The sequence below is a fragment of the Oreochromis niloticus genome, linkage group LG5 (genome assembly GCF_001858045.2).
Source record: "Oreochromis niloticus isolate F11D_XX linkage group LG5, O_niloticus_UMD_NMBU, whole genome shotgun sequence".
Taxonomy (NCBI): Eukaryota; Metazoa; Chordata; class Actinopteri; order Cichliformes; family Cichlidae; genus Oreochromis; species Oreochromis niloticus.
In genome coordinates this window covers 24,291,691-24,318,033 of record NC_031970.2, presented here as the reverse complement: position 1 = coordinate 24,318,033, position 26,343 = coordinate 24,291,691, and the positions used below count along the sequence as shown (strand labels likewise).

Genomic DNA, 26,343 nt, shown 5'->3' with positions numbered 1-26,343 from the left:
ATAACCAATAAAAATCTTACAGACATTTATTTTTGTAATACTGTGTTTCGCCGTATATCAGTCTTGAAAATCGAAAATGCCCCCAAGTCCTTAATCACTAATGGCACTATCAATGTTAACATAAATAGAATATCATATCCAAAGTAACATAAATAGGATTACATGTTGAGATATTTTACAGCATTGACAGTTGTACAATTACAGTGGTTTCAAAGTTTAAAAAAAATATGGAAAATATATATAAATACACTGAAAAGATACAAAAACAAATTGAAAAAAAGACAGACCATATTTTCTAAACTTATTGTTTGGATTGAGAAATTTATGAAGTTAAATGACCTTAAATAACTGGTTTTGTGGGTTCGACTGGGTCTCAAAAAATGGCAAAAAAAGCCTTTCTTCTGAGCTGATCAGAGAAGAAGAGGAGAAAAAGGGACTAAAAGCTGGCATACACCAGTGTGCAGGACTCATTCCTAATAACAAAGTGTTTCGGGATAAAATTCTTTTGTTTTTGCTCCACTTTGAGAATATAATTGAACCCACTGAGGCTGATTCCTCACACCTAACCAAATTTATTGCTTCTTTAATCAGCCCTGGAGGTTTTAGCTATGCCGGCATAATTGGAAAAGAGTTTTTTTCTAGCGATCAGTCACTCTTTTAACATTCAAAACTTGCATTAATAACACAATGTGCCACCGGTGGATGCCGAAAATGTGCCTCTCTATGCTTACATAGATATTCTATTCAAGAAAAAAATCATAAATGATTTATGATTAATCAATCTAATAATCAATAGCTGTCATTTACAATATTTAGAGTCAGTTAGGATGAAAACAAATGTGCTTTCCCTTCAAAAGCAAACAGCATTTCTAAATGGCCGCGTGTTGTGAGGGTTAACGTGAAAGGACATCAAACCAATAAAGTTTTAATGTGTTCAGCAGAGGGCGCATGGACACTAAAGTTTCACCTGATTGTTAAACAGCCTTGTAAAAGTGATGTCCTTCTCTCTGCTGGCGCACAGTCACATAAGAGGCACTGTGTTTGGTCCCTTTACGCTCCGTCTGGTGTTCCTTCATCGTAATCTCACACAGGGACTGAAGCTTCAGCCTCCTCGTTGCATTTAACAGCTCAGACCGCCCTTCTGTTTAGTGTTTGTAGACAGCGGCATGCCATTCTTGTCCACACACCAGCACTTTCCTCGCCGCCCACCTCGAGATGACCAACACTGCCGCAAACACAACAGACATAATAAACAGTTAAATGCAAAGATGTCTGGTCTCTATAGAGTCAATCTGAGATCAGTCCTTTTTCCTATAAATCATCTAATTTGGAAACTCACCTGCTTCTTTCTGAAGAAACCACGCTTGTCACAGTTGGGCATGTAGATATCATGGTTTGACGTAAATAAATGGGCATTAAGACCTTCGATGATTGTCGTTAGCAGCTGACGGCATGGAGCCTGAGAGAAGGAACAGAGTTAACCAGATATATGTAGTGCCTACCATAATTCACTGTCAGTCATGTGCTCTTTTTGTTTTGTTTTGTTTTTTAAACATAGGTTTACAGTACAGGAAGAGCATTTTTACCTCATCTGGATCCTCAGTAGGTGTGCTTTCTAGAGCATGAAAGCAAATAAAAACAAACAAGAACATCAGTTTTTTAAATTTTAGCTTTTATGCCATTTAATTGAGGAAGATTTCACACATTTTGAGATCTTTTGCTTAGTAACACATGTTGATTTCTCTAGTCATGCTCCAATTTCCATTATAACATGATAATAACCTGAAAAGCAGTGAGTGGACGCTAACTTTCGAGTTAAATGTGATATTTAAGATTGTATCTCAGCCAACAATAGCAAAATAATAATAATAATAAGTATTCAAGGACTCCTAAATCCATAATGTTTCTCTTTCACTGATTAATTCATAGCTTCTCCCAGGTACAAAAAGTAAGCAGAAACTTACCAGCAACATGGACCGATTTAGTCGGGCTGGTGCTACTGGCATTACTGCAGACTCCTCTGCCTTCCAGCAGGGCACGCAGGGGCTTTGGCTCATCGTCTGGAGGTGCACAACGCAGACCGTGGGCGCAGCTCAGAGTGTAGACGCCGCACGGCTCTCCAAGAGCCAAAGTTGTGGTATTTACCTCTACAGACGGCTGCCTCTGTGAGTGCTTTCCTCTGCAGGTAGGACATCCTCTGGACGGTGTGGTCAGTGGGCTTGAACAAGCCAGCTGCAGGAGGAGCAGCACCAGGATGTTTAAACACATAAACATCTTACACTAAAAGTTGTCTGCTAATAAATGGTTCCAGTGCAGCCTCGTAGCAGTAATAAACGGTTCCAAGATTCCCTTTTCTAACTCTGTTCCCAGTTTTGGATAATTTGCTCCAGCTGAGAGCAGCAAGTGATAATGCAGCTGACAGACGCCACTGGCAGCAGCTTTTAAAGAGGAAAGGTATGGGAGGGATACGTGATGGAGAATGTTAGCTTTCCTCTCATTTCCACACAGCTGAGCACACCCCATTTGACTTGTCTCTGACACATACACGTGCTCACGCACGCTCATGCCATTTGTTGCCTGTCATGCCACTGGATAGCTATGTTTTCTACATTGACATAAATCACAAGTGATGCTGCATTTGCTACACCATTGCTCTGCCTTTTCCCCACTTAGAGGATCATTTATCATCGTCATATATTTATGGAGGTGCTGCTTTATTATGGCCAGTCAATCATGGTAGGGCTAAAAGATGAAAAAGACACTTTATTTTCTGCAGTATAAATTTAGTTTTATTACACCACGGTTTTCAATGGCATTCAAATATATATATTAAATATATGTATATATTATATATATATATATATATATATATATATATATATATATATATATACATAAATATATATATATATATTATAGCCTCAAAAAACACCCCAAATAATAGAAGTTTTTCTCTGTTAACAACAGTAAAAGCATTTTGGTACTCCAACACCTCCAACCTTTTTATTGATATTGTCACTACTTTTTTTTTTTAAACGTTATCCGCTAAATCGACAGTGTGTTCTCAGAGTGTGTTTACAGATTCTCAGGGCTGAAGCTGACACTGATTGACACCGGGAGGTTGAAGGAGTGCCGATGAAGGCAAGATGACTAAGACATCAATAGCCACAAGCTAAAAGTCCCGCCCTGTAAATTCCGCATTTGTGAATCACAAACACATGAAATTAAAGGACAGGCTCAAAGTATTTTGCCATAAAATTGATACGTTTAATATCTCATGGTTGCTAGGACTTGTAGGGTTCTGCTTTCATTTTCCCCACCAGAAGCAAACTTACTCTTAAGTTCAGTGTTTATGTCCATTTATTTCCATGCCGGTTTATACAACTGTAAACCAGCTCGCAAACTGGGGTTCAACTTCATAAGAAGCTGTGAGGGGGATGCAGTGTTTTGCTTGACATTTCAAAATCAAGAAAATAATCCAAAATAGAGATCAATAAGGTACTTTCAGCTGCTCCCTTATTTCCCAAAGGGTTGCCAAAGCGGATGGATCCACATGTTTGATTTGGCACGGATTTTATGCCAGAGGAACTTCCTAATACAACCCTCCTGTTTATTCAGCCTTGGGACTACTTGGGACTTTATGTGAGCACTAGGAGCTTCTGAACCCCTGAGGTTCGAATGGATTGGGAATCTTGATGAATGTGTTGACTATTACACCACAGAGCCACTAATCCACTAGATTAAAATATTAAAATATCTGTTACAAAGTGAAAATGAAATATGTAAAACTAAATACATAAATACGTGGAATAAAAATAAATGCAATTTAAAATTAAGAATTACCAGGGTCCCGGACCCTCTTAGGTACACTCCCAATAGGGCTTTAAAATCTGGCATTCTCCACCAATTGCTCTTAGATCTGAAGAAGCTTCTCAGATGAGAAGTTTCAAGAAACTAAAAGACTTCTTTCCAAGCTCCTTAGACAATAACATATATTGTATTTTGATTTTATAATATATATATATATATATATATATATATATATATATATATATATATATATATATATATATACATATTATAAAATCAAAATACTAAGTGAAAGATTTTTATCAATGTTCTACACTCCTACTACAGTCTACTACTGTCACAGTTTGAGAACCACTTGTATCTGCAGGGGAATGTCCAGCACGGTATCCAACCTAATCTTTTCAACCTATTCCGGAAGGTTCAGTCCATACGTTCGTTACACAACGTCCAACTTTCTGGGATTTCCTTATCTGGATGATTAACAATGCATCCAGATTATTTCAACCTATTACTTTTTTCCCCAAGTTGGTGAATGCAGTCCTAATGGTAACAACATCGTTTTGTATGCTCTAAAACCAATACTTCCGTATCAGAGTTCGTTCTTAGGAGCAAAACAATTACCTGCCTGGTCAAATAAAACAAAACCAGCCATTTATAAAATAAAACATATATTTTATTTTATTTTTATTTTTAAAGTATTGTCGAGTCGATCACGCTACTTCTTTTCTTATCATATGCAAAGAGAGTTGGATGTAGACGTAAAAAAACGCACACTGTAAAATCAAAAGGGGAAAAATAAAAAAACTACAAACGGCATCGCTGTCTCACGGCACTGCGCAGGTTAAATATTTCTCTCCGTATTCATCCTCACGTTTGATTGGTCGAGGAGGCGGGACTTCCGACAGCGCTGCCTTGGCATAAAGTGGCAGAGTTCACCTCCTTAAAATTGGAAGAAAAGCCGAAGAACGACGGGTTACAAGTTATAAAACAGTAAGGAATCATTATAAGACAGGGGGACTTTGAATAGTGTGGGTATAAACTCAAGTGTATCCATGTTTACGTCATGTAATTAGCCACAAAGCGAGATAATGTTGTGGCGCTGAAAGCAGCTAGCCGGCCAACAGAGTCCTGTCTGTAGTTTGGGAAATGCAGTGTCGTGTTTGGGGAAGGCTCGTAAATTAGTAAATCGTAGTGGTAAAACGCAGGAAACAAAGTGATAATACGAGCTTAAGGCTTTCATAATTATTTTCTTTGGCAAAAAATCCCAAAACACACAAACAAACAAAACAACGAGCATATATATTATATCCTTGCATGATAGTGAGTCGTATTTTACATAGGTTTCATTAGTGTATGACAGCATTTTCAGACCTTTTCAACTCTGCGCATGTCTGTATAATGATCCACCTCTGACTCAGTGAAAAGAAAATACCCACACCACGCTTCGCGACAAAGATAGCTCTGTAGTAAAGGGTGAATTAGAATTTTAAAAAGGAAAAATATAACTTTGTGTGTACTGTCACCTGAGTCGGCACCGCTTTGATTATAGACTTGTATATTAGAAAGTAGTATGACAGAGGTAGACCTGAGACATCAGCTGATTGGGTAACTAACAGGTGAAGGGCAAATCTATTTGTCATTTATAATACAAATCTTTCTTTTTCAATTTCCTGCTTTTTAAGCTTTTCAGTTTCTGTTTTTTGTCTTGTTTGATAATAATCTGAATATTATAAGAATAAATTATAGTTTAGGAGAAAATATGTGTACTCACATCCTTTTACTAGTAAGTGGCTTGCCTTTATATTATCAGCACTTAATAAAGAAAAGAGAGCAAGAGCCAAAATGAATCTGGGAGCCATGGGAATCTTGAGATGAGACAGTCTATTCTTGAGTCAGCCCCAGTTCGGTTAGCGTGTAGGTCGCCCACGGGAGAAACCTGTCCGTCATGGGGCCAACACAATGGCGGGGGCTCACGTTCGTGCCTGTTGGCAGGGTGAAGTCCCTGTCCAGGCCTTTGCTTGTCTTTGGAAAGTAGGATTAAATGTGAACGGAAAAACAGAGTCTCCTCACAGGAAGGGTTTGGCCTGAGGATCAAACCCAAGTCCTTTGTATTGTTTGATTGCACAATATTGTGGTCAGAAATCATTACTGTTTTATTAAGGAGATCCTGTGCTGCCCCTGAATTTCCCAAACTTATACCTATGATGACTGCATTTATATTTAATTTTTCCTCATAAACTCATGTCAGTTATATACTAACTAAACCTCTGAGCCTTGTAGATGATAGAGTCAGCGTAAAAACACTTCTTGTTCATAATTTGGTGGAGTCGTCCACTTTTACAGTAACTTTTGGTGTTTTAAAACCAATTATTTTATCTCAGATGTGCTCTTTGTGTTCTAGATTGTGATGGTTTTCAGACATGGACGACATAAACCTTCATTATCGCTTTCTAAACTGGAGGAGGCGAATACGAGAAATTCGTGAGGTGCGAGCTGTGCGTTACCGGGAGAGACTCAAAAGGATGCTGAGAGATGGTGACGTACTCAGGTAAAAACAATGCCACTTTGGAATATTGAACCTTTCTACTGATTTAGCATCCGACTTCACTTAAGTGCTGATTATTATGGATCTCTTTGTAGGTATCATGGGAATTCAGATGAAGTTGGCTGCTTTGTGGCAGCCAGGCCACTGTCGAAAAGAAACCGCTATTTTGAAGTAAGTGCACCATCTTATACATTTACTTAAAACACCATTGTGATAATTTTTATAACCTCACTGATATTTGTGTTTTCACTTGTCTTGCCTATTCTACAACACAATGTACGTGTCCATAACCACAATATCGTGGATTGATTGCCACATTAAAGAACTGAAATTGGGACCAGCTATATGGTTTTAATTGCCACAGTTGGGAACCATTTTTGGGTGTATTCACATCAGGCATCATTACATGGATTTCCCCTCTCGTCTGCTGTCATACACTCACACTACACCTAAAGTAACGGGTGTGTGTACGCTTCAATTTGTCTCAGAAACTTGCTCTCTTTCTCTCTAATTGACTTTTGAAAGTGGTCACACACTGTCCTCTCACCTTACCTGTACATTTGTTAATTAGAAATTAACAAGCTCTTTGTATTAAAACTATTATTCCCATGCTCATACATGGTTAATGATGACACTAATTCCCTGCCAACTGAACTGTACCTGTGCCCAGTTCTTCTCACACTCACACTGGCCAAACACACTGATCTTAGGGGGGTTAAACATGCTCAGACACAGTGTGGATCGCCTGCTGTGAGTTCACTCTTACTGCTGTGAGTTCACTCTTACTGTTGATTAGTTGATGATGTAATGTTGGAAAGTCCAACAAGTTTTCTGCCACCCTCTTAATTTCTGAGCTGGACTGTTTTCACTTTTTTTTTTAAATCTAAGACTGCTGTAGACTTTCTCTAGTGTAGGCTTCTCTTAGTTATGACCTCTGTGAATGGAGGTTTTCACATTTCACAAAACCCATTTTAGACCAAATGGATATTGAGCAAAAAAATGTTTTAAATATATTTTTACTGCGCTGTCATTGTAGTTCAGTGTTAATAAAAAAGCCATGTGCCCGTTTCCACATGACAGTGCAGTTTTAGAAGACTTGAATATATTATGCGTTCATTCTGCAGTATGCAGTTTAATTGATGTGGAAGTTCCGTTCGAGTAATGAAAGTGATTGTGCACAGAAGAACTTCCTTTGTGTGGTGTTATCGAAGAGAAATGGTGGTCTCGTCTGAGCCTGAAAGTAACTGAATCTAATCATCAGGCACTTGTAAAATATTCAGCAGTATATTTAAAACTCTCAATATTCATACAGAGTCTGTCTGTGTAACACTTTGCAGGTTTTTGTTCAGGCCACTCAGTCAATATGAATGCACAAAAATGCATTTACAACAGTACAAATTAATAATAATTTTTGTTTAATTTTTAATTGTTTCCATTTGGTTGTTGCTACAGTAATTTATTCTTATTTTTTCAAATATGTAAAAAAAATTAAGAAAAATATTCTCGCTTTCCATTCTGTCACTCACTATATAGTAACATACAGTGCTTCTGGGAATGCAATAAGTTATCAACAGCTCATTTATACACTGAGGCTACAACTACACAATGTGTTGTAATGTGTATATATATATATATGTGTGTATATATTAGAGATGGCACGATACCACTTTTTTATGTCGGATACTGATATCATAAATTTGGATATCAGCCGATACCGATATGAATCCGATATAGTGTTTTTTAATCAATAAAACAGTTTTTTTAATATCTTGCTGCATTTTGTATAAGTTCATACTCAAGTTTAAATAAACAACAACACTAAAGCTATTCTGTTATACCTGTATGTAAAAAATACGCTGCACCCAAAATATTTCATATTTCAGCAATACTGAAATCGGTATCGGACCGATACTGATACGTAATATCGGATCGGTCCATCTCTAGTATATATATGTATATATATGTGTGTGTATGTATGTATATGTGTGTGTATACATATGTATATGTGTGTATATATGTGTATATGTGTATATATATGTGTATGTGTGTATATATGTATGTGTGTGTGTGTGTGTGTGTGTGTGTGTATATATATATATATATATAGACACACACACACACACATATACATATATACACACATACACATATATATACACATATACACATATATACACACATATACATATATATATATATATATGTGTGTGTGTGTATATATGTGTGTGTGTGTATATATGTGTGTGTATGTATATGTGTATATATGTATGTATGTATATGTATGTATGTACAGTGGCTTGCAAAAGTATTCGGCCCCCTTGAACTTTTCCACATTTTGTCACATTACAGGAACAAACATGAATCAATTTTATTGGAATTCCACGTAAAAGACCAATACAAAGTGGTGTACACGTGAGAAGTGGAACGAAAATCATACATGATTCCAAACATTTTTTACAAATAAATAACTGAAAAGTGGGGTGTGCGTAATTATTCAGCCCCCTGAGTCAATACTTTGTAGAACCACCTTTTGCTGCAGTTACAGCTGCCAGTCTTTTAGGGTATGTCTCTACCAGCTTTGCACATCTAGAGACTGAAATCTTTGCCCGTTCTTCTTTGCAAAACAGCTCCAGCTCAGTCAGATTAGATGGACAGCATTTGTGAACAGCAGTTTTCAGATCTTGCCACAGATTCTGGATTGGATTTAGATCTGGACTTTGACTGGGCCATTCTAACACATGGATATGTTTAGTTTTAAACCATTCCATTGTTGCCCTGGCTTTATGTTTAGGGTCATTGTCCTACTGGAAGGTGAACCTCCGCCCCAGTCTCAAGTCTTTTGCAGACTCCAAGAGGTTTTCTTCCAAGATTGGCCTGTATTTGGCTGCATCCATCTTCCCATCAACTCTGACCAGCTTCCCTGTCCCTGCTGAAGAGAAGCACCCCCAGAGCATGATGCTGCCACCACCATATTTGACAGTGGGGATGGTGTGTTCAGAGTGATGTGCAGTGTTAGTTTTCCACCACACATAGCGTTTTGCATTTTGGCCAAAAAGTTCCATTTTGGTCTCATCTGACCAGAGCACCTTCTTCCACATGTTTGCTGTGTCCCCCACATGGCTTGTGGCAAACTGCAAACGGGGCTTCTTATGGTTTTCTGTTAACAATGGCTTTCTTCTTGCCACTCTTCCATAAAGGCCAACTTTGTGCAGTGCACGACTAATAGTTGTCCTATGGACAGATTCCCCCACCTGAGCTGTAGATCACTGCAGCTCGTCCAGAGTCACCATGGGCCTCTTGGCTGCATTTCTGATCAGCGCTCTCCTTGTTCGGCCTGTGAGTTTAGGTGGACGGCCTTGTCTTGGTAGGTTTACAGTTGTGCCATACTCCTTCCATTTCTGAATGATCGCTTGAACAGTGCTCCGTGGGATGTTCAAGGCTTGGGAAATCTTTTTGTAGCCTAAGCCTGCTTTAAATTTCTCAGTAACTTTATCCCTGACCTGTCTGGTGTGTTCTTTGGACTTCATGGTGTTGTTGCTCCCAATATTCTCTTAGACAACTTCTGAGGCCATCACAGGGCAGTTGTGGAGCTGTTTTGCAAAGAAGAATGGGCAAGGATTTCAGTCTCTAGATGTGTAAAGCTGGTAGAGACATACCCTAAAAGACTGGCAGCTGTAATTGCAGCTAAAGGTGGTTCTACAAAGTATTGACTCAGGGGGCTGAATAATTACGCACACCCCACTTTTCAGTTATTTATTTGTAAAAAATGTTTGGAATCATGTATGATTGATTCATGTTGATTCATGTTTGTGGCTGTAATGTGACAAAATGTGGAAAAGTTCAAGGGGGCCGAATACTTTTGCAAGCCACTGTATGTGTGTATATATATGTGTATATATATATATATATATGTGTATGTATGTGTGTATATGTATGTATGTGTGTATATGTATGTATGTATGTATGTGTATATGTATGTATGTATGTATGTATGTGTGTATATATATGTATGTATGTATGTGTGTGTGTATATATATGTATGTATGTATGTGTGTGTATGTATGTATGTGTGTGTATATATATATATATGTATATATATGTATGTATGTGTATGTATGTATGTATAAATCAAATTATGAGTTCATGAGTGACACATGAACTGTTAAAAAGAATAGACAGAATCCTAAAGGTGAGGAAAAAATTGATTATCAATTATGAGTTATTATGTTATAAAAATATAAACATTCATTTCTTGTACATTTAATTTTGAAACCGTGTAATAGGAAGTTCAGTGTTGGCACTGCCTCTTTATTTTGTGTGACAGAAGGAGACTTGGCAGGTCCCCTTCGTTTTTGGAGTCATGATGAGAGATGAATCATGAAACTTCATGGAAAAATGATGCCTTTGAGAAACAAAGATGTTTCAGCTTGCAGTGGTGATTTCTGGAATCACTTGGCAGGTTTTTCTTTTCTTTTGTTTTTTTTTTACATTCTGTGCTGTTGAAGCCAAGTTCTCAAAGTCATACCTGCATGTTTTTGAAACAACACTGTACATATTTCCAGTAGCTCTGATTTTCAGCCACAGCTCATTCAGTTTACCAGGTTTCACTTGAGGGTTCATTTTTTCTTTTGAACCTACATTTTTGAATCACGGGAGGACCTTGAAAGATCCCATGATTCAAAATATTTATTCTTGAAGCTTCAGTACATGATAGCAATCACATTTAATCATAATTCATTCTATAAAGAAGAAAACTCACTTTATCTAAAGGTGTTGTAAGTAGCTAGTGTCGTTTCATTTAATTAAAAAATTGGTGATTTTTTTGAAATTATTGTGAGTATTCTAGAAAAATATTTGCAAAATCAAACTTCACATTTCTAGCAAATGATTGTCAATTTTGCCAGCTAATGAGGGAAGATATAGTTAGCTAAAGTTAGCTAACTAAATAGGCTAGTATTTGCCATCTTCAGCATGCAGTTTTTTAAGGATATGTTTGTGTACTCGAAGGCTACAAAATACCTCTTTCTTCGTAGGGCTGCCAGATTTTACTGTCAACATCAATAGATTCTGATTCCGATCGCTTACTTGAAAACTTCTTTAATCAGCACCAGCAAAAGTACCCAGTTGGGTCTCCATTATACTTGTTTTGTAATTTAAAAAAAGAAAAACAGATACTCAGTGTTTAAGTTTCGGTGGTAACTTTTGAGCTGTTGAGTCTGATGATTCAGTCACTTAATCCCTGACAAATCAGTTCATAGTTCAAATAGTCACAGCTCATTTCAAGTCATGCACCCTGTATTTATTTTACATTTTCTGGTAATCTACATACTGTACAACATAAAAATCCCAGGACAGTGAATGTATCAGAATCTGCCATGTTCAAACTTGCCAACACACACACATCCTGCTTGCTCTGACGTAGAGTGAAAAAGTAACCAGCCCTCAAGACTGATACTTTCATGTGCTTCACCCTAGTGACTCACTGTATGGGAGTTACCTTGGAGGAGGAAGAATACAATTTGCGCAAATGGGCTTTTCAACTAATAAATGATTAAGTGGATGCTAATTATTGGCCTGATTGCAGATTTTAGGGTTCACCCACATGTTTTCCAGTAGAACAAAAAAAGAAATAAATATTGCTTCTTACTCTCAGGAGATGAGTGCTGAGGTCATGGGAAAAACTTCTCTTTGCCCTGGATTTGCCAGCAGTGCTCCAGTTGCATTGTGTCCTTTAAGGGTTCCCCGGGGATGATGACATACGGTCACTATTCAGTTATGATAACAGTGGTGCAGCCCAGCTCGTTACTTAAGAGTATTCACTCTGAACTATCGTGTGGGGTTGTACAAAGATCTGGCATCAAGTTGATTTGGAAATGTTATGAAGTGAGAAGAGGAGCAGTGCAAGTCCAAAATAAAACCTGTAACAGCATGTAAACCTGCAGGACCCTAGTAGTTGGTTTTTCAGATCAGTTTGTGTGCTGTGATAAAATACTTAAAAACTCTTAACTAGTAGGTAAAACCACGTTGAATAAAATGTCTTAATAACAACTGGATATTCATGATCAGATATGCATCAGCATTTGTTTTAGTGCTGTTCTTTACTTTATGACTAAATAAGGACTCATAAACAAAAGTGGCGCAAAAGTACTAACGTTCCATTAGAACCAGGTTCACATTGGTTCTAAATATAATATTATACATGTATTATACAATATATTATACAAATATTAACATGCTAAACATGCTAGTCATTAACATCTCTTTTAGTCATCAGCATTATAATACATTATGCAAGAATTAGCTTAAATCCTGGTTATTTGTGAACATGTACATACTATGGGTGTTTTTCTCAGTGATTAAATTGCCCTTGTCCTGCAACTGCCACCATAAGACAAGATACGCTTATGCATCCTTTAACCTCACTGCTTGGTCTCATACTGCAGCTCTTCTAAACACTATCTCACTTTTTTTATAAAAGCATCTTTAAATTTGATGATAATAATTCTTAATTAAAAAAAGACAAGATTGTTGTGTTGCAGGAAGCAGTTTAACAAAAGTCACTGATTCTGTTGCAGGTTGTTTCAAAGCTTTTGGATTTAGGAGCAGCTAGAAGGACTGCACACTTTCTTCTTAATGCCATTAAAAAGTGATTTTAATAGGTGGTAAAAGTGCTTTTGGTCTTTTCAGGTGACTATAATCGAAACAGGAGTGAGGGGAATGATTGCTGTTGGTTTGGTGCCTCAGTTTTACAAACTGGATCATCAACCAGGCTGGCTACCAAATTCTGTGGCTTTCCATGCTGATGATGGCAAGTATGTGACAATTATTTTCTTTACAGTTACATTCATGATATGGATATGCTCCACATTAAAGCACTTTTAGCAGTGTGTGCTCATGTGTCAGTCATGATTGAGGAACCAGAAACACAGCACTTTCGTTTGAATACTTTTGGGAACAGCCTGAAGGAGCGCACTCACATATTTAGTGTTTGGCTCTTGTGAGTGTGAGAATAAAATGCTTTCAGCAATTGGACGAAGAATAGTCGATCTGCACATCAGGATTTATTGAGCAGGTGTGGTTATCTACTTTGTGAAGGTTTCCTGTATGTTCCCTTCAAATGAATGACGTGCGAAGTGATGAAAACTTAAAAAGGGCACACTGACCTGGAACTCAAAGCCATCAGCAGTACACAAGCATGTTTTAATTCTTTTGGATCATTAGTTTTCAGTTTTATATTGTGTGTTTTTGTTTGAGCTTTGACAGTAAATGATTGGAAAGAGAAAGAGAGCGAGACCTAGACTATGACACAACTTCTTACTTTTACAGTTGCACATAATGCAGTACCTTAGATCAATGACTAAGGCGTTTTCGTCTGATTTTTTTTTTTTTTTTTTTTTGTAAAGATAGAAACAATGACTATAGCGAGGTAAATGGCCTCTCCTTTTTGTCTCTCTGCAGGCTGTATAATGGCAACACTGTAGGACAGCAGTTTGGTCCAAAATGCTGCAGAGGTGACAGAATCGGTTGTGGAATATCACTAGATGGTGAAGACGGACAGTTAACAGTGTTTTTCACCAAGAATGGTCACGAAGTAAGTAGTGCATCCCGTAAGTGCCATTGTATCACTTTACACAGATTTTAAAAAAAAATTTTAATACAGATTTCATATATTCTCGCTGCTAATCTCTTAAAAACTTTCTGTGTGCTCAGGTTGGCAATGTGGAGATCCCAGCGTCTCCTGATGGTCTCTACCCTGCAGTGGGGATGCACTCTTTAGGTGAAGAAGTGCTGCTGGACCTGAATGCTGAATGGGGAATGGAGGAGGATGATGGACAGATGATAGTTGACAGTCACGAAGAGGACTGGGCTCGTCTCCATGATGTCAAGGTCACTGGCACGGTAAGTCCTTTGGAACAGGTTGGCCTTGAGGATGTGATGATAAATTGCCTAACGCGAGCCACTTCACTGAGCAACAAAGCAGCGTAGACAATGAAAAATATCAGGTGGTGTGGAATAGAAAATGAACAGAGCTTCATATGTCTCTTGAGGATAGCAGCTTGGAGCTATATTGGCAGCCAATGGCATAATACACTAAAATCTTCTAGCAGACTGTCAGAGCTGTAATGTGAGTAATGTAGGAAAAAGAAAGTGTAGATCAAACAATCAGTGTTGTTTGGTTTCTTCTGAACTGAATGTGGTAATCTTTTCAAACTGTCCATCATGTTATTGCTAAATCAGGAGAAGAATCATGACTCTAACCCTAACTAACCCTTGCAAGATCCAGCATGTTCAGACACCATCCGAGTCTTCTTAAAGTGATTTAAAGTAAGAGAATCAATTGAAAAATGCAACGCAATGTTATGTGGTATAAGCCTTTATCTAAGTATTAAGTATTATGAGTAGAGGCAAACAGGATAATACGTAACTTTATAGCAGTACAGTAACTGTTTGTAACTATTATGATGGCTCAGTGGTTACCAAATAGTCGCCCTGGGCTTGTGCTGGTTTTCTCTAGGATCTCCAGTTTCTTATGTCATCACAAAACAAGTTAATGCTCTTAACCCAGGACACTTTCACAAAACAGATTCTAAATCTAAAGACTTTCACTTTGTGGTTAAATACTGGCTTTAAACCTTTAAGAAGCTGTAGCAACTGGTGACAAATACTATACGTTTATGAACAGTTTTAATGCCCATGTAGCTGGGTACAGCTAAACTATACTGTGCTATAAACCATTTATTCAGTGTTTCTATATTCCTTTAAAAGGGGCTTTGAATCAAAGAGCTAACATAAGAAATGTGCTCACATGTATAATATCATTGATGGAATTAGTGCATCATCACCCACATTACAACCAAAATGTTGTGACAGAAATTGTGACTGCAATATTCAAGATTGTAAAGACAAGAAGTACTAAAGTGAAACAAAGCAATAGAAAAATAAGCAACATTTTCTCCGAGTTGTTCAATGACAACTCTGGCTTTCTACATTTGGGTCCCCCCCCCCTTTGACTGCTTGGCTGCAATGTTTTTGTCTGACTCAGCAGTTGATACACACAAAAACTGCACTCTTAGAGTAACCTCCATGCCACCCGCACATTTGTTTATCCGTTATTTCTAAAAACATGGCCCTCTCCTGTGTGAGTGCAGGGCCTGCAAGCTGCAGCATGAACAGCCAGCCTGACCTGCAGGAACACAAGTTAAGGATAGCACTAGGATGCCAAAAGCACAACGAGTTTTAACTTAAAAGTTCTTTTTTTATTTATTTAACCAGACAGGTCTGGCAAAAGGCTAAGCCTCTTGAGGATTTCAGACACAGTATTGCAAGGATTCATCTTTTTGATTATGCATCCTAGCTCTATAGCAATACTTTTTAGCTACCAAGAGTCTGACTATAATACACAAAATCTCAGCTTGTTAGCGAACTTCTCTTACACAATCAAGAGTTGAGCAATCAGAATCAGCACGCACAGCTTAGGTTTCTAAAGATTCTTATCTATATCACATGTTATCAAAGAGCCTAGCAACCACCTGTCAGTGTGATAAAGTGACCCATTTGTAGCATTTATGTACTTACAACACCTTCTAAAAGCATCACATCATTTTTATTTAGTGACAGTAATTTCTCATTTTAGCCACAAAAATCAAAATATGAACAATATCTTGCGATGTCTTCATGTTGCTTAGCAAACACCTAAATGGGTTAGCATGGGCATGTATTAGTGAGACTAACTATAAAAGACTGAGATGATCAACCTTTATCTAAAATTAAAGCCGTTCTATGTGACTCTGCATATACAGATGGGCAGTGAGTAGGCAGACATCCGCTGCGCCACATGTCTGTCTGCTGCTGGGTCTTGCTTTTGCTTTACTGCAGTAGGTATGGAGTTGTTGGTATTATGTGTCACGTTAGTATCATGCTGTTACTCACTTTATTTTGTTGCTACTGACAACAGCAACAGTGGATCATTGCCAGTGGTATCAGTAAAAACACCGCAGGACTTTTAAGACTGTATTCAATCAGAACTAATTACTCAGATGTTTGGGTTTCTTTATCTACTTGAATCTCATTTTCGTTTTTCACAACAATATTATATCATCAGGTTCAATATTGTCATGAGCTGAAACCGGCACAGGTATTTATAGATTACTGAATGATTAACTAGCAGCTGTAATCCAAATGATAGCTGTGAGGTCAGCCAAAGTTACAGCATCGGAGCAACTGTTTTCTACTTAAAGAAAAAGAATATTCACCTTCTCCAGAAATTAATCAGGGGTAAATACTGATTTAACAAATAATAAATTAGATAATATTTAAGAATGCAAAATGCCATCATGACAAAATTTAATCCCGCTTGTTCGTTGTGACAAAAAAAAGGAGTTAACTGGGTAACTGTTTTATTTTTAATGAGATTTTAGGCAGAGCACTTCTGGCTTTTTTTAGCTGATGAAGGTATCTTCAGATGGTCATATTATGTGCACATGTCCTCATCTGCTCTGATGACATTTTAATGGGTCCTGTGGAGAGAGAATTAAATTAGTAGGGCTGAGTTTCTTGGCTGCATGTACAAAACAGGGCAGCCCCTGTTTCGTACCCAGACAGTTAAATGCATAGATGACAAATTAATTTCTGTCATAGAAAGAAAGATACGCACAGTGTTGCAGCCTGGTTTTTACCAGTGACAACCGAAGCGTTAAGTTTTCAGCTCGCCCATCAGCCAGCTCTGAATACCCTTTGGGAATATCATGAAGTTTGGTATAAATGTTCACTTGGCCTCAGTAATTATAACAAAATTTCCAAGATAAAATAAGTGGTACTGTTTCATATCCAAAAGGTCAAAGGTCTTAGATATGGATATGAACTCTAGCTTGACTGGTTGGTGTAACACTGGTTTCGTCTTGCATTAATGTTAGATGGAAACATGCTCTCTCTTTAGCGAATGTTTATAGCAACCTGAAACAGAAGCTGTAATCAAGCTGGTGCAGAATCAGACATGCTTGCACTAGCAGTCAAATATAATGTAGTGGTTATAATCATTCGGATAAACTTTCTTTCTCCAGTTTTGTCTTTTAAGCTGTCAGAGTGACACATACAATTTGACTGACCACCCACTTGACTAAAGCAACACTGTTTAAATTCAACTATTGGAGAAATTATTTTGGAAAGTCTTAGTAATCTCTGTAGGCTTCTAAAGCTTTTTGCAACAAATTCTGAAAGTAGTGATTCATGTAAAGGTAGGTCCATGTTTTTGGACAGTAACACGTTTTTGTTTTGTAATTTTGGTCTTTGTAACAAACAACTGCTTTTAAACAAAACAACCAAGATGTTGTGAAGTACAGATTTTCAGGTTTAATTGAATGGGTTTAGCAAAAATATGGCATTAACCATACCATTTTCTACATGGTCCCTCATTTACAGAGGGATAAAAGTAATTGGACTCATAAACTGTTTTATGGCCGGGTGAAGTCCGTTCACTCAATATTAAAAACATATTACGCAGATGAATTTGCATTTTGTATCTGTCCTCTGAAATTCTCAATACAAGGTCCAGGGAGATGGCAGTACAAGTGAGGGAGACCATTGTTGGGTTGAAAATCCAAAATAAATGGCAGAGAAATGGGGAAAAAAAACTTTAGGAGAGGCCAAAATCAACAGTACATTCTTAAAAAGAAGGAATGACCAGCTCAGCAACACCAGAAAGCCTGAAAGGCCACCAAAGACAGCTGAAGTACATGATGACAGAATTATATCCATGTTTAAGAAAAACAACAACAACATCTAGCCAAGTGACGAACACTTTCAAGGACGTAAGTCTACAGTCAGGGAAACACTTGAATGTAAATAGAGAGGGTTTACAACAAGGTTACTCAGAGAACAAGAAGGCCAGATTAGACTTTGCCAGGAAACATCTAAAAGAGGCTGCACAGATCTGGAAAAAAGTTCTTTAGACAGATGAAACCAAGATTAGCTTGTACCAGAATTATGGGAACAAAAAAAAATGTATGAAGAAGGAGAGAAACTACTCATGATCCAGAGGATATCGGTCTTATCTGTCATGTCGACATGCAGAGACAATGTTATGGCATGGCATGCATGGCTGCCAGTGTAACTGGACCACTAGTGTTTATTGATGATCTGACTGCTGGTAGAAGTAAAAGGATCAATTCTGAAGGATACGGATAATGACCATACTGCAGAAGTAACCCAAAAGTTTCATAAGACAAAGAAATGTATTAACTTAATGCAGAGACAACAAGCAGCAACTGGAGGTTGCTGCAGTTCAGGCCTGGCAGAGCATTTCAAGGGAGGAAACAGCATTTGGTCCATGGGTTCTAGACTTCTGGCAGTCCAAGACTGCAAAGGAGTTTCATCCTCGAAAAAAAAAATTCTCGTATTCATAAGTATGTTGCCTTGATATGCTAAATTAATATTTATCATCTTAAAGTGGGGGACTGTGTATAAAAATGGCTGTTTCCCAAACAGTTAAAGCAACACTTTTGTTGAATCAAATCTAAATGTCTGCACCAAAATTGTGCCTTTGTTCAAAAACATATGGACCTCACTGTGTTTTTGAGATTAGCAGAACAGAAGTTACATTGGAAATCTGGCAGGACTTTAGTTACTCGATTCTGAGATAATACCATATGCTAAAACATCATCCAACTGCAGCGCTAGGGAAGTTTGATAATGTAACTCGCCTGTAGTCAGCTGTAGCACCAAATCCTGAATGTGGTGAATTGACAGAAATTGTGTTTAGGTGCTTGGGGATTTATGTATAAGAGTGAAATACAACTTCATGTTTATTTTATCCTTTAAAATTACCTATAGGCGCTCACATTTTTCATATTTAAAGGTATAAAGTACCTTGCTACCTAATCGTGTTCATCTTGTACACTCTTGATACTGTTTTCAAAGTAGTGTCTGCATGTAATATTATATGACTTCTCCTACTAGCTGTACATGTTTAACATGTATGTATGGGTCATGTCTGCAGCTGCTGGAGTACGTAGGGAAAGGGAAGAGCATCGTGGATGTGGGCTTGGCTCAAGCCCGTCGGCCTCTAAACACACGCTTCCACTACTATGAGCTGGAGATCACAGATGCTGGAGAGAAGTGTTATATTGCACTGGGGCTGGCACGCAGGGTAAGAGGCTCCTCGTTACAGTCATCACAATAATGATCACATGTCACTGACATTGATACAAGGGGTAATTTACTATACACACACCGTGGTTATCTGTCAGTAAAGAAAACTTCTCTTTGCCCCTCTAACACCTCGTCATCGCTCTCCCTCATTTGCCCCACTGCTCTCACTGTTTCCAGTCTAAGTGATGGATGACCGAAAGAGGAAAAGCTAACAACAGAATAAATATTGTCTCATTTTACCGCTACATCTGGTTTTCCATAGAAGGTTGTTCCATATGCATGCTAACATGTTTACTGACTGCCCTCCTGAATAGGAAAGTTAGTCCTACTTCTTCTATATTTCCAAATAGTCAATCATTGTAGATTAGCAAAAAATGATTGCACAAGTTCCTCGGGCTTATCTATCCATCTGTCTGTCTGTCTATCTATCTATCTATCTGTCTATGTAATCCTAATGCATTTGGATCATTTGAAGTAAATCCTACATAACTGGGAAATGATGTCCTGTGTTTTGAAACTAAATTGGATCTGTTAAATATTTACACATCAGTGATAAAACAAACTGCCTCTGGCCTCATGTGAACTCTGTGCACATCCTGTTTAATACAAATAAAACACTGTAATAATTGCTCAGGCTGCAGCGATTGCATCGTTTGAATGAGTGATATGAAACGAAGTTTGGCTCAGATGTTGTTGTTCTCCGCCAGCTCGCTCGTGCTCGCTGTTCTTAGTTATTGGATGCTAATTGATTGAGCGTCACTCTTCATAATCGCACCACTGCTTTGCCAGCTGGGATAGTGCTCTCAGCTTGGGAGGTAATGGATTGCTGTTGCAGGCACCCTTGACGTTAAGCTCCCCCTCACTCCTCTGCTGTTAGTTACTGTGTGTGGGCACGCCGTGCCCTCGGGTCAGACGTCGTGGAGAATGGAGCTCTGTCATTGTGCTGATTGTTTTCCAGGAATTGTTTTTCTCAGTGTGTCTGCGGTTTTAGTGGAGCATTATAAATCCATCAAACGGTCATTCCTGAGGTTAAGTTCCATCCCCCGTCATCTCCTGCGAGATGCATCAGTGTGCTGATGGGAAGTATTACCTCTTGCTGCAAAAATCAAAACAAGGGTCTCTCTTTCTCTCTCTCTCTCTCTATCTCAAGTTAACAAATGCTTAAGTTACTAGTTGCTCAATCATTGCTTATGTTGGATAAAGGAACACTTGTTTATAGTGCATTCCTTTTTTTTTTTGAAAATGTCACTGTCTGCTATTTACTTGCCTGTGGTATTGTTCCAGTCTTATCTTCTTTACTGCAACGTGCAATTTCTCTACCTGTCACTGTGCACACAATCACTCCAGGGCTCTGTGTACGTGGCTTTGTGTGGATACGTTAACCACCTAAATTTAGGCTAAACATGTACCTATAAAGTCAGCGTTAGGCTGGTTTTATTTCAGGTAAAAGAATCCCTCACAGCTTTGAATAATTGTAAAAAATACAAGAGTTCTGCTGGGCATCTCTGAACACTCAAACACCTTTAGGAGGACGTCTATTATGTCTAAAAAAGTCATGATAAGCATCGCATCTTAGGGAAATAAATGTATAAAATGAAACAATCAGCCTAGCAGTAATTTATTCCATCATCAGCTGCAGCTAATTTCTTTTTTGATTTTCAGGACTACCCAAAAAACAGACATCCGGGTTGGAGTAGAGGGTCCATAGCTTATCATGCAGGTGAGAGTGCTCAGTCTAATCCTGATGGTGGATGATTAGGTGTCACTGTCTGTCTGTAAACATTTGCACTCCAATCAAGCCCACATTTGAGTCCATCGTCACAATGGTACGATGGACAATTTTTTATAGTGGATACAATCATTGTGTTACCATCAGTGACACAGAAAGTGGCACCAAACAAATGTTTCCAGCGATCTTAAAAAGGGCTGAATGGTTATTTACTGATCATTGCTTTAAGTTGTATTAATGTAATGTTTCTGATTGATTCCTGAGTAGCTCTATTTTACTCCCAGCACTTGGGAAAAGATGTAAACTTCAGAGTGATATTGTTTCAGTGTAATCAGTGCATGGTCTCCCTTATGTCTATGTCTGTTTCCTCTGGTTGCTCTGATTTCCTCCCACAGTCTAAATCATGCAGATCAGGTAAAATGGAAACTCTAAATTGCTTGCTGGAGTGGCCGTGTGTTTGTCCAAATCACTTTGGAAAATGAATGATGGATATTTCTTTACACTGTTCACTGTTACATGTTGGCAGATGAGAGATGTTGTTTTATATCTTGATATTTGTTTCTTTATTATGTAATACTCTTGTTAATGTGGAATAAAGTTGTAATCGGATCCCTTGTTGTTCTTCATAGATGATGGGAAGTTGTTCCACGGCAGTGGGGTCGGGGACCCGTTTGGGCCACGCTGCCTTGAAGGGGACATCATGGGCTGCGGCATCATGTTTCCGCGTGACTTCAACATTGATGGCGGAGGTGAACGTGTTTATATTGTTCGCACGTTTTTCAAATTGCCTTCACACGTGCAGCCTCTAACTTTCTTTCTTACTGGGTACTTTCAGATGACATCGACGACTGGGACTTCGATGGGGTTGCTAAGCCCTTGGAGGTTCACAATGATTTGTATGCAAACAATGAAGATGAGGATGAGGATGAGGGAGAAGATTTAGAGGGGAGGAAGGTCATGGTGAGATCCTTTCACAGTGTGGAAATTGGAATCATTTCTTTATGTTTTGATAGGAAAATGGGAAACAGGTGCAGCAGTTTATTAAAACAATAAAGCCATAAATGAATTTACAGTATATAAGGAAAAAACAGAATTTATACAATTTTGATGAGTTTGAAAGTCAGTATGTGGTATGACCCCTTTTACTCTTCCACGCAGCCTGCACTCTTAGACAGCTTATCATTATCATTCAGTAGTCTTCAGGAATACTTCTCCAGGTTTCTTCAAGGACATTCAAAGCTCTTCTTTGGATCTTGGCTGCCTTTTGATGATCCCACACTGCTTCAGTAATGTCGAGGTCCAGGCATTGGGGTGACTGATAGTGTTCCACTGTGTGTTTTTTCTGTCCCGGTATGCTTTTACTGCATTGGCAGTGCGTTTGGGATCATTATCATGCTGAAAAATGATCTGGATTCATCACTCCTTCAGACCTGTTGCCACTGATTTTCGGTCCAGTTCTTGTGTAATTTGGCATACCCCAGCCTTTTCCCTTCCTTAAGAATGGCTTCTTGACAGCCACCCTTCCACTGAGACTGTCTCTGTTGAGGTTTCAGTGAACAGTAGATGGATCAGTTGAAGGGTCAGATGCATCTCTGAGGTCCTGTGTCAGGTCTTTACTGGATTTTTTCCACCTATTTCTTAAGGATTTGACTTTCAGACACTGATCATCTGCTGTAGATATTTTTTAGACCTGCTATTTCCTTTTTAATCCTCGACAATCTGCTCATTTTTTTTAGAAGTAAACACACTACACACAGTGCATATGCCACGTTTTCAGCTAATGGCACTTTGGGAATAACACTATAGGTACAAAAATGCAAAAATACAATTTTATGTCTGTTAGACTGTGTTATCTTTGGAATTTTTTTGTAGATTCAACTAAAATGGGAGCAAAAGATGTGTTTTTGTGACAGTTTTCTTGTGCATAAAGATACCATTTGAAACTATTTCTTTTCTAAGGTATCTGGTATGTGTAGGCACAACCCTGGTTCATCCCTTGAGTTAGGTGCACTTTTTTATTGCTTGAATTCCTCTGAAAATGGTGAGGTGCAAGGACTAGAGTGAATAAGAGTAGAAAAAGCAGAAAAATTTTGAAAGACTCTGGAAAGCCTGGAGAGCACTTTAAGAAACTGCAATAAAGTCTGGCTCATATGGAAGCAAAATATAAAGAAATGAGGGGTGGCTCAAAACTTTTGCACAGTACTGTATATGCCATCTTCCCAGCAGATAGTCTTAATATATTTTCTTTGTTGTTCAGGTGTTCTTCACCCGGAATGGAAAAGTGGTGGGCCGGAGGGAAGTGGCCTTACCTGTAGGAGGCTTCTATCCTACCATTGGCATGATGAGCACTGGGGAGAAGGTCAGAGTGGACCTGCACCCCCTCAGTGGATGAGCAGGGTGGAGGAAATGAGAGCTGAATGGTGAGATCCGAGCAAGGACAAGGGAATGAGCTTCTGTGCATTTTGGAGATCGGATGGTAAAAATCAACAAATTCCAGAATGTTCCCGGAAAAGTCATTCCAGTGTAGAAGCTGAGTGTGGCTCCCTCGTGCTGTAAGAATAAGTTAATATGCTGGCAAAAACTTTTATAAGAATTATGAGTTAATATTAAATATGTGCCTAAAAATAGCTTTTTTAAAATTTTATATTGTAAGAAATTGTTAAAAAAAAATCTGAGATTTTTTAAGGATATGGAGTAATGCTGTAGCAATAATACATAAACATCTTAAAGTTAAAAAAGGGGATAAAATGTCAAAAAGAGGCTCAACAGAATAATGAATGTAAAAGTCCAGAAACAGCATGAGCTAACAAATGGACCCTATTAGTTATCAGCAATAATGCATGTCAGCAAATGGCACTCTCACAGCCTGCAGCCATCCTGAGCTTATCCTCACAGCTCTGCTGCTTCTTCCTACTTACAGTGAATTACTGACACTCAGTGGTGAGAGTCGCAGTTTAGAAAAAAAATCCTCAGAAAGTCTTCCAAAGAAACAGCTGTGCACTAAATGAACAGTGAGTTTACAGGAAAAACTAGCTGCTCCATTCCTTGTGGGTATGTGTGCTTGTTCTGACATGGAGTCATTACAGCTTATTTTGTGGAAACGGTTCAAGCCACATGCTTTGACAGTTACGAGATAATTAAATTTAATAGCAATTTGTTGAAATTACATCAAAACTGTTTAATGGCCTTTAATTGCTGTATTGGTGGAAGCTGTTTAAATAAGCAGAAATGTTCTGCAACTCTGTGCTGTTTACCTTTTTTTAAAATCCGGTATGATTAAAATCGAAACCATGTGAGAGGAAGAAGCTCAAACAGATTTAGGTGACAGTATGAGGTTCGTAGTCCTGTTTATTCACTTCCCTTGAATGCTTGAGTGCTTGGTGTCAAAGTGTAACTACATACATGTTCTTTACTTTTTTCCATCAACCAATCAAGAAAATCACAGATGTTTATATCAATGACAAGAAATGCCAAATTCATTGGAGCCTTCTGATGTTTTCAGGGGGGAAAAATTATGTAATCCTCATATTGAGTGTGTTTTCTGTGGATCATCATGAAGTGTTTTAGAAATGCATATCAAATGTCTCCAAAGGAAAACTCTGAAGAGCAATTCTCAGTTATCAAACTCCGTCAGGGCAAGAATTAAGGCCTTATATTTGCATAAAGTGAATTTCTCACTAGTTGGACTGTTGGCCTACAGATCTGAATGTGTAAAAAGAAGCCATACTGTAATATTACTTGCTGCTCTCAGGTATATTTGAAAATCAAATTTGAAAATGATATGTTGTCTTTTTTTCTGCAGTGAGGTCATCTTGGGCTGTACTTTGAATTCAGCCAAACGTTTTCATGTTCATCCTTTTTTATTCTTACGCCACATTATTTTCCACTATAATCTATTACAAAAGTCTTTTGTTAAGAAATCTCTGCATATCCTCCGCTGATAGTTAAGTTGTAGCAGAAGACGGTGCATTTGTGTTACAGGTTGTGAGATGTTCATAAAAATATGGCAGCGGGTCTTTATTTGCTGATAACTCCACCATTTAAAGTGTTTTAATTTTATCTCCAGTCCTGTAAATTAATGAGTTTTTTTTATCAGCTGCAGTCGCACCGTCAATCAGTAGAATATTGATCACCTTTAGATATCAAACAAGTGCCTCCATGCAGGTGCTGGAACTGATTCACGTAGATGTTTTTAGGCAGAAACATCTTATGGATCTTATGTATCCCTGATGTTTTTGTTTCTTTTTGGTCAGCAAATATTTTTAAAAATTATTAATTATGCTCCATTGCTGCTATTTGTGTGCTGACATAATGTTTAGCATACTGTCACATCAGCCTGTACTGTAAACCATTTTGGTGACCACGCCTAACAGGAGCTGTTGCAACAGACCTATCCTGCCCTCACATCCCTTCTTATATATGTTCTTCTTTCATATCGAATTTACTTTTTGTATTTTTTGTTGTCTCTTAAAGCAATCAGATAAATATGCCAAAAATGTTAATAAAATATTTAAAGTCATCACACTACTGGCTACATTTCTCTTTCCTCTTCCCTTCAGGTTTTATTTTAATGAGCATGCTGTGCTGGCTACTAACTTTAAATCTTAAGACTAACTTTACTTTTTTAATGCCAGCAAAAAAAAAAGTTGTGTTTCTTCTATGTAGATGAAATGTTTTTCTGGTTTAAATTTGATTATTTAATTTTTTTTATAGAAGAAATCTTTTATTCAGTATTTTTTTTCAAATGGAGATCATATTAATGTTTTTCAGATAAGCACAACATTTATGGGATGATTAAGGTATATATCTTTCTAACCACCTACACTGGTTAGATAACAGCAAAGCTGTAAGATGACAGTAAACATTGGATGTTATTCATTCAGTATAAAGGATAAAGTTCATATTTATCACAAGTTAGAGCTTTTTCTTTGGCTCACTGTTCTCAAATGGAAATCGACCTTGCCAGCATCAATAGCACTCATTTCGAGATAAATTAAGAACGACGATGTATTCTGACTGGTCTGAAACTGAATAAAATTAAAGACCATGACACAACGGTCTACAGCAAAGAGCTGCTCAGATAAGAACGCTGGCTGTTTCTGGTACTGTAATG

General features: G+C 37.9%; 2 protein-coding genes across 2 annotated transcripts; one reads left to right on the top strand and one right to left on the bottom strand.

Annotated features, from left to right (window-relative positions):
* Positions 1 to 21: 21 nt before the first annotated feature.
* On the bottom strand, positions 22 to 2,466 carry LOC100709587 (insulin-like growth factor-binding protein 5). The gene is made up of 4 exons (XM_003441337.5): positions 1,965 to 2,466; positions 1,587 to 1,615; positions 1,340 to 1,459; positions 22 to 1,225 (listed from the first exon to the last, which is right to left on the bottom strand). The coding sequence occupies exons 1-4, from the start codon at positions 2,272 to 2,274 to the stop codon at positions 1,121 to 1,123; spliced, it is 564 nt and encodes a 187-aa protein (XP_003441385.1). The 5' UTR covers positions 2,275 to 2,466; the 3' UTR covers positions 22 to 1,120.
* Positions 2,467 to 4,679: 2,213 nt separating this feature from the next.
* On the top strand, positions 4,680 to 25,754 carry LOC100705130 (SPRY domain-containing protein 3). The gene is made up of 11 exons (XM_005469439.2): positions 4,680 to 4,800; positions 6,212 to 6,358; positions 6,451 to 6,526; positions 13,043 to 13,167; positions 13,814 to 13,946; positions 14,066 to 14,254; positions 19,350 to 19,499; positions 21,164 to 21,221; positions 21,860 to 21,979; positions 22,066 to 22,190; positions 23,488 to 25,754. The coding sequence occupies exons 2-11, from the start codon at positions 6,231 to 6,233 to the stop codon at positions 23,620 to 23,622; spliced, it is 1,239 nt and encodes a 412-aa protein (XP_005469496.1). The 5' UTR covers positions 4,680 to 4,800; positions 6,212 to 6,230; the 3' UTR covers positions 23,623 to 25,754.
* Positions 25,755 to 26,343: the final 589 nt, after the last annotated feature.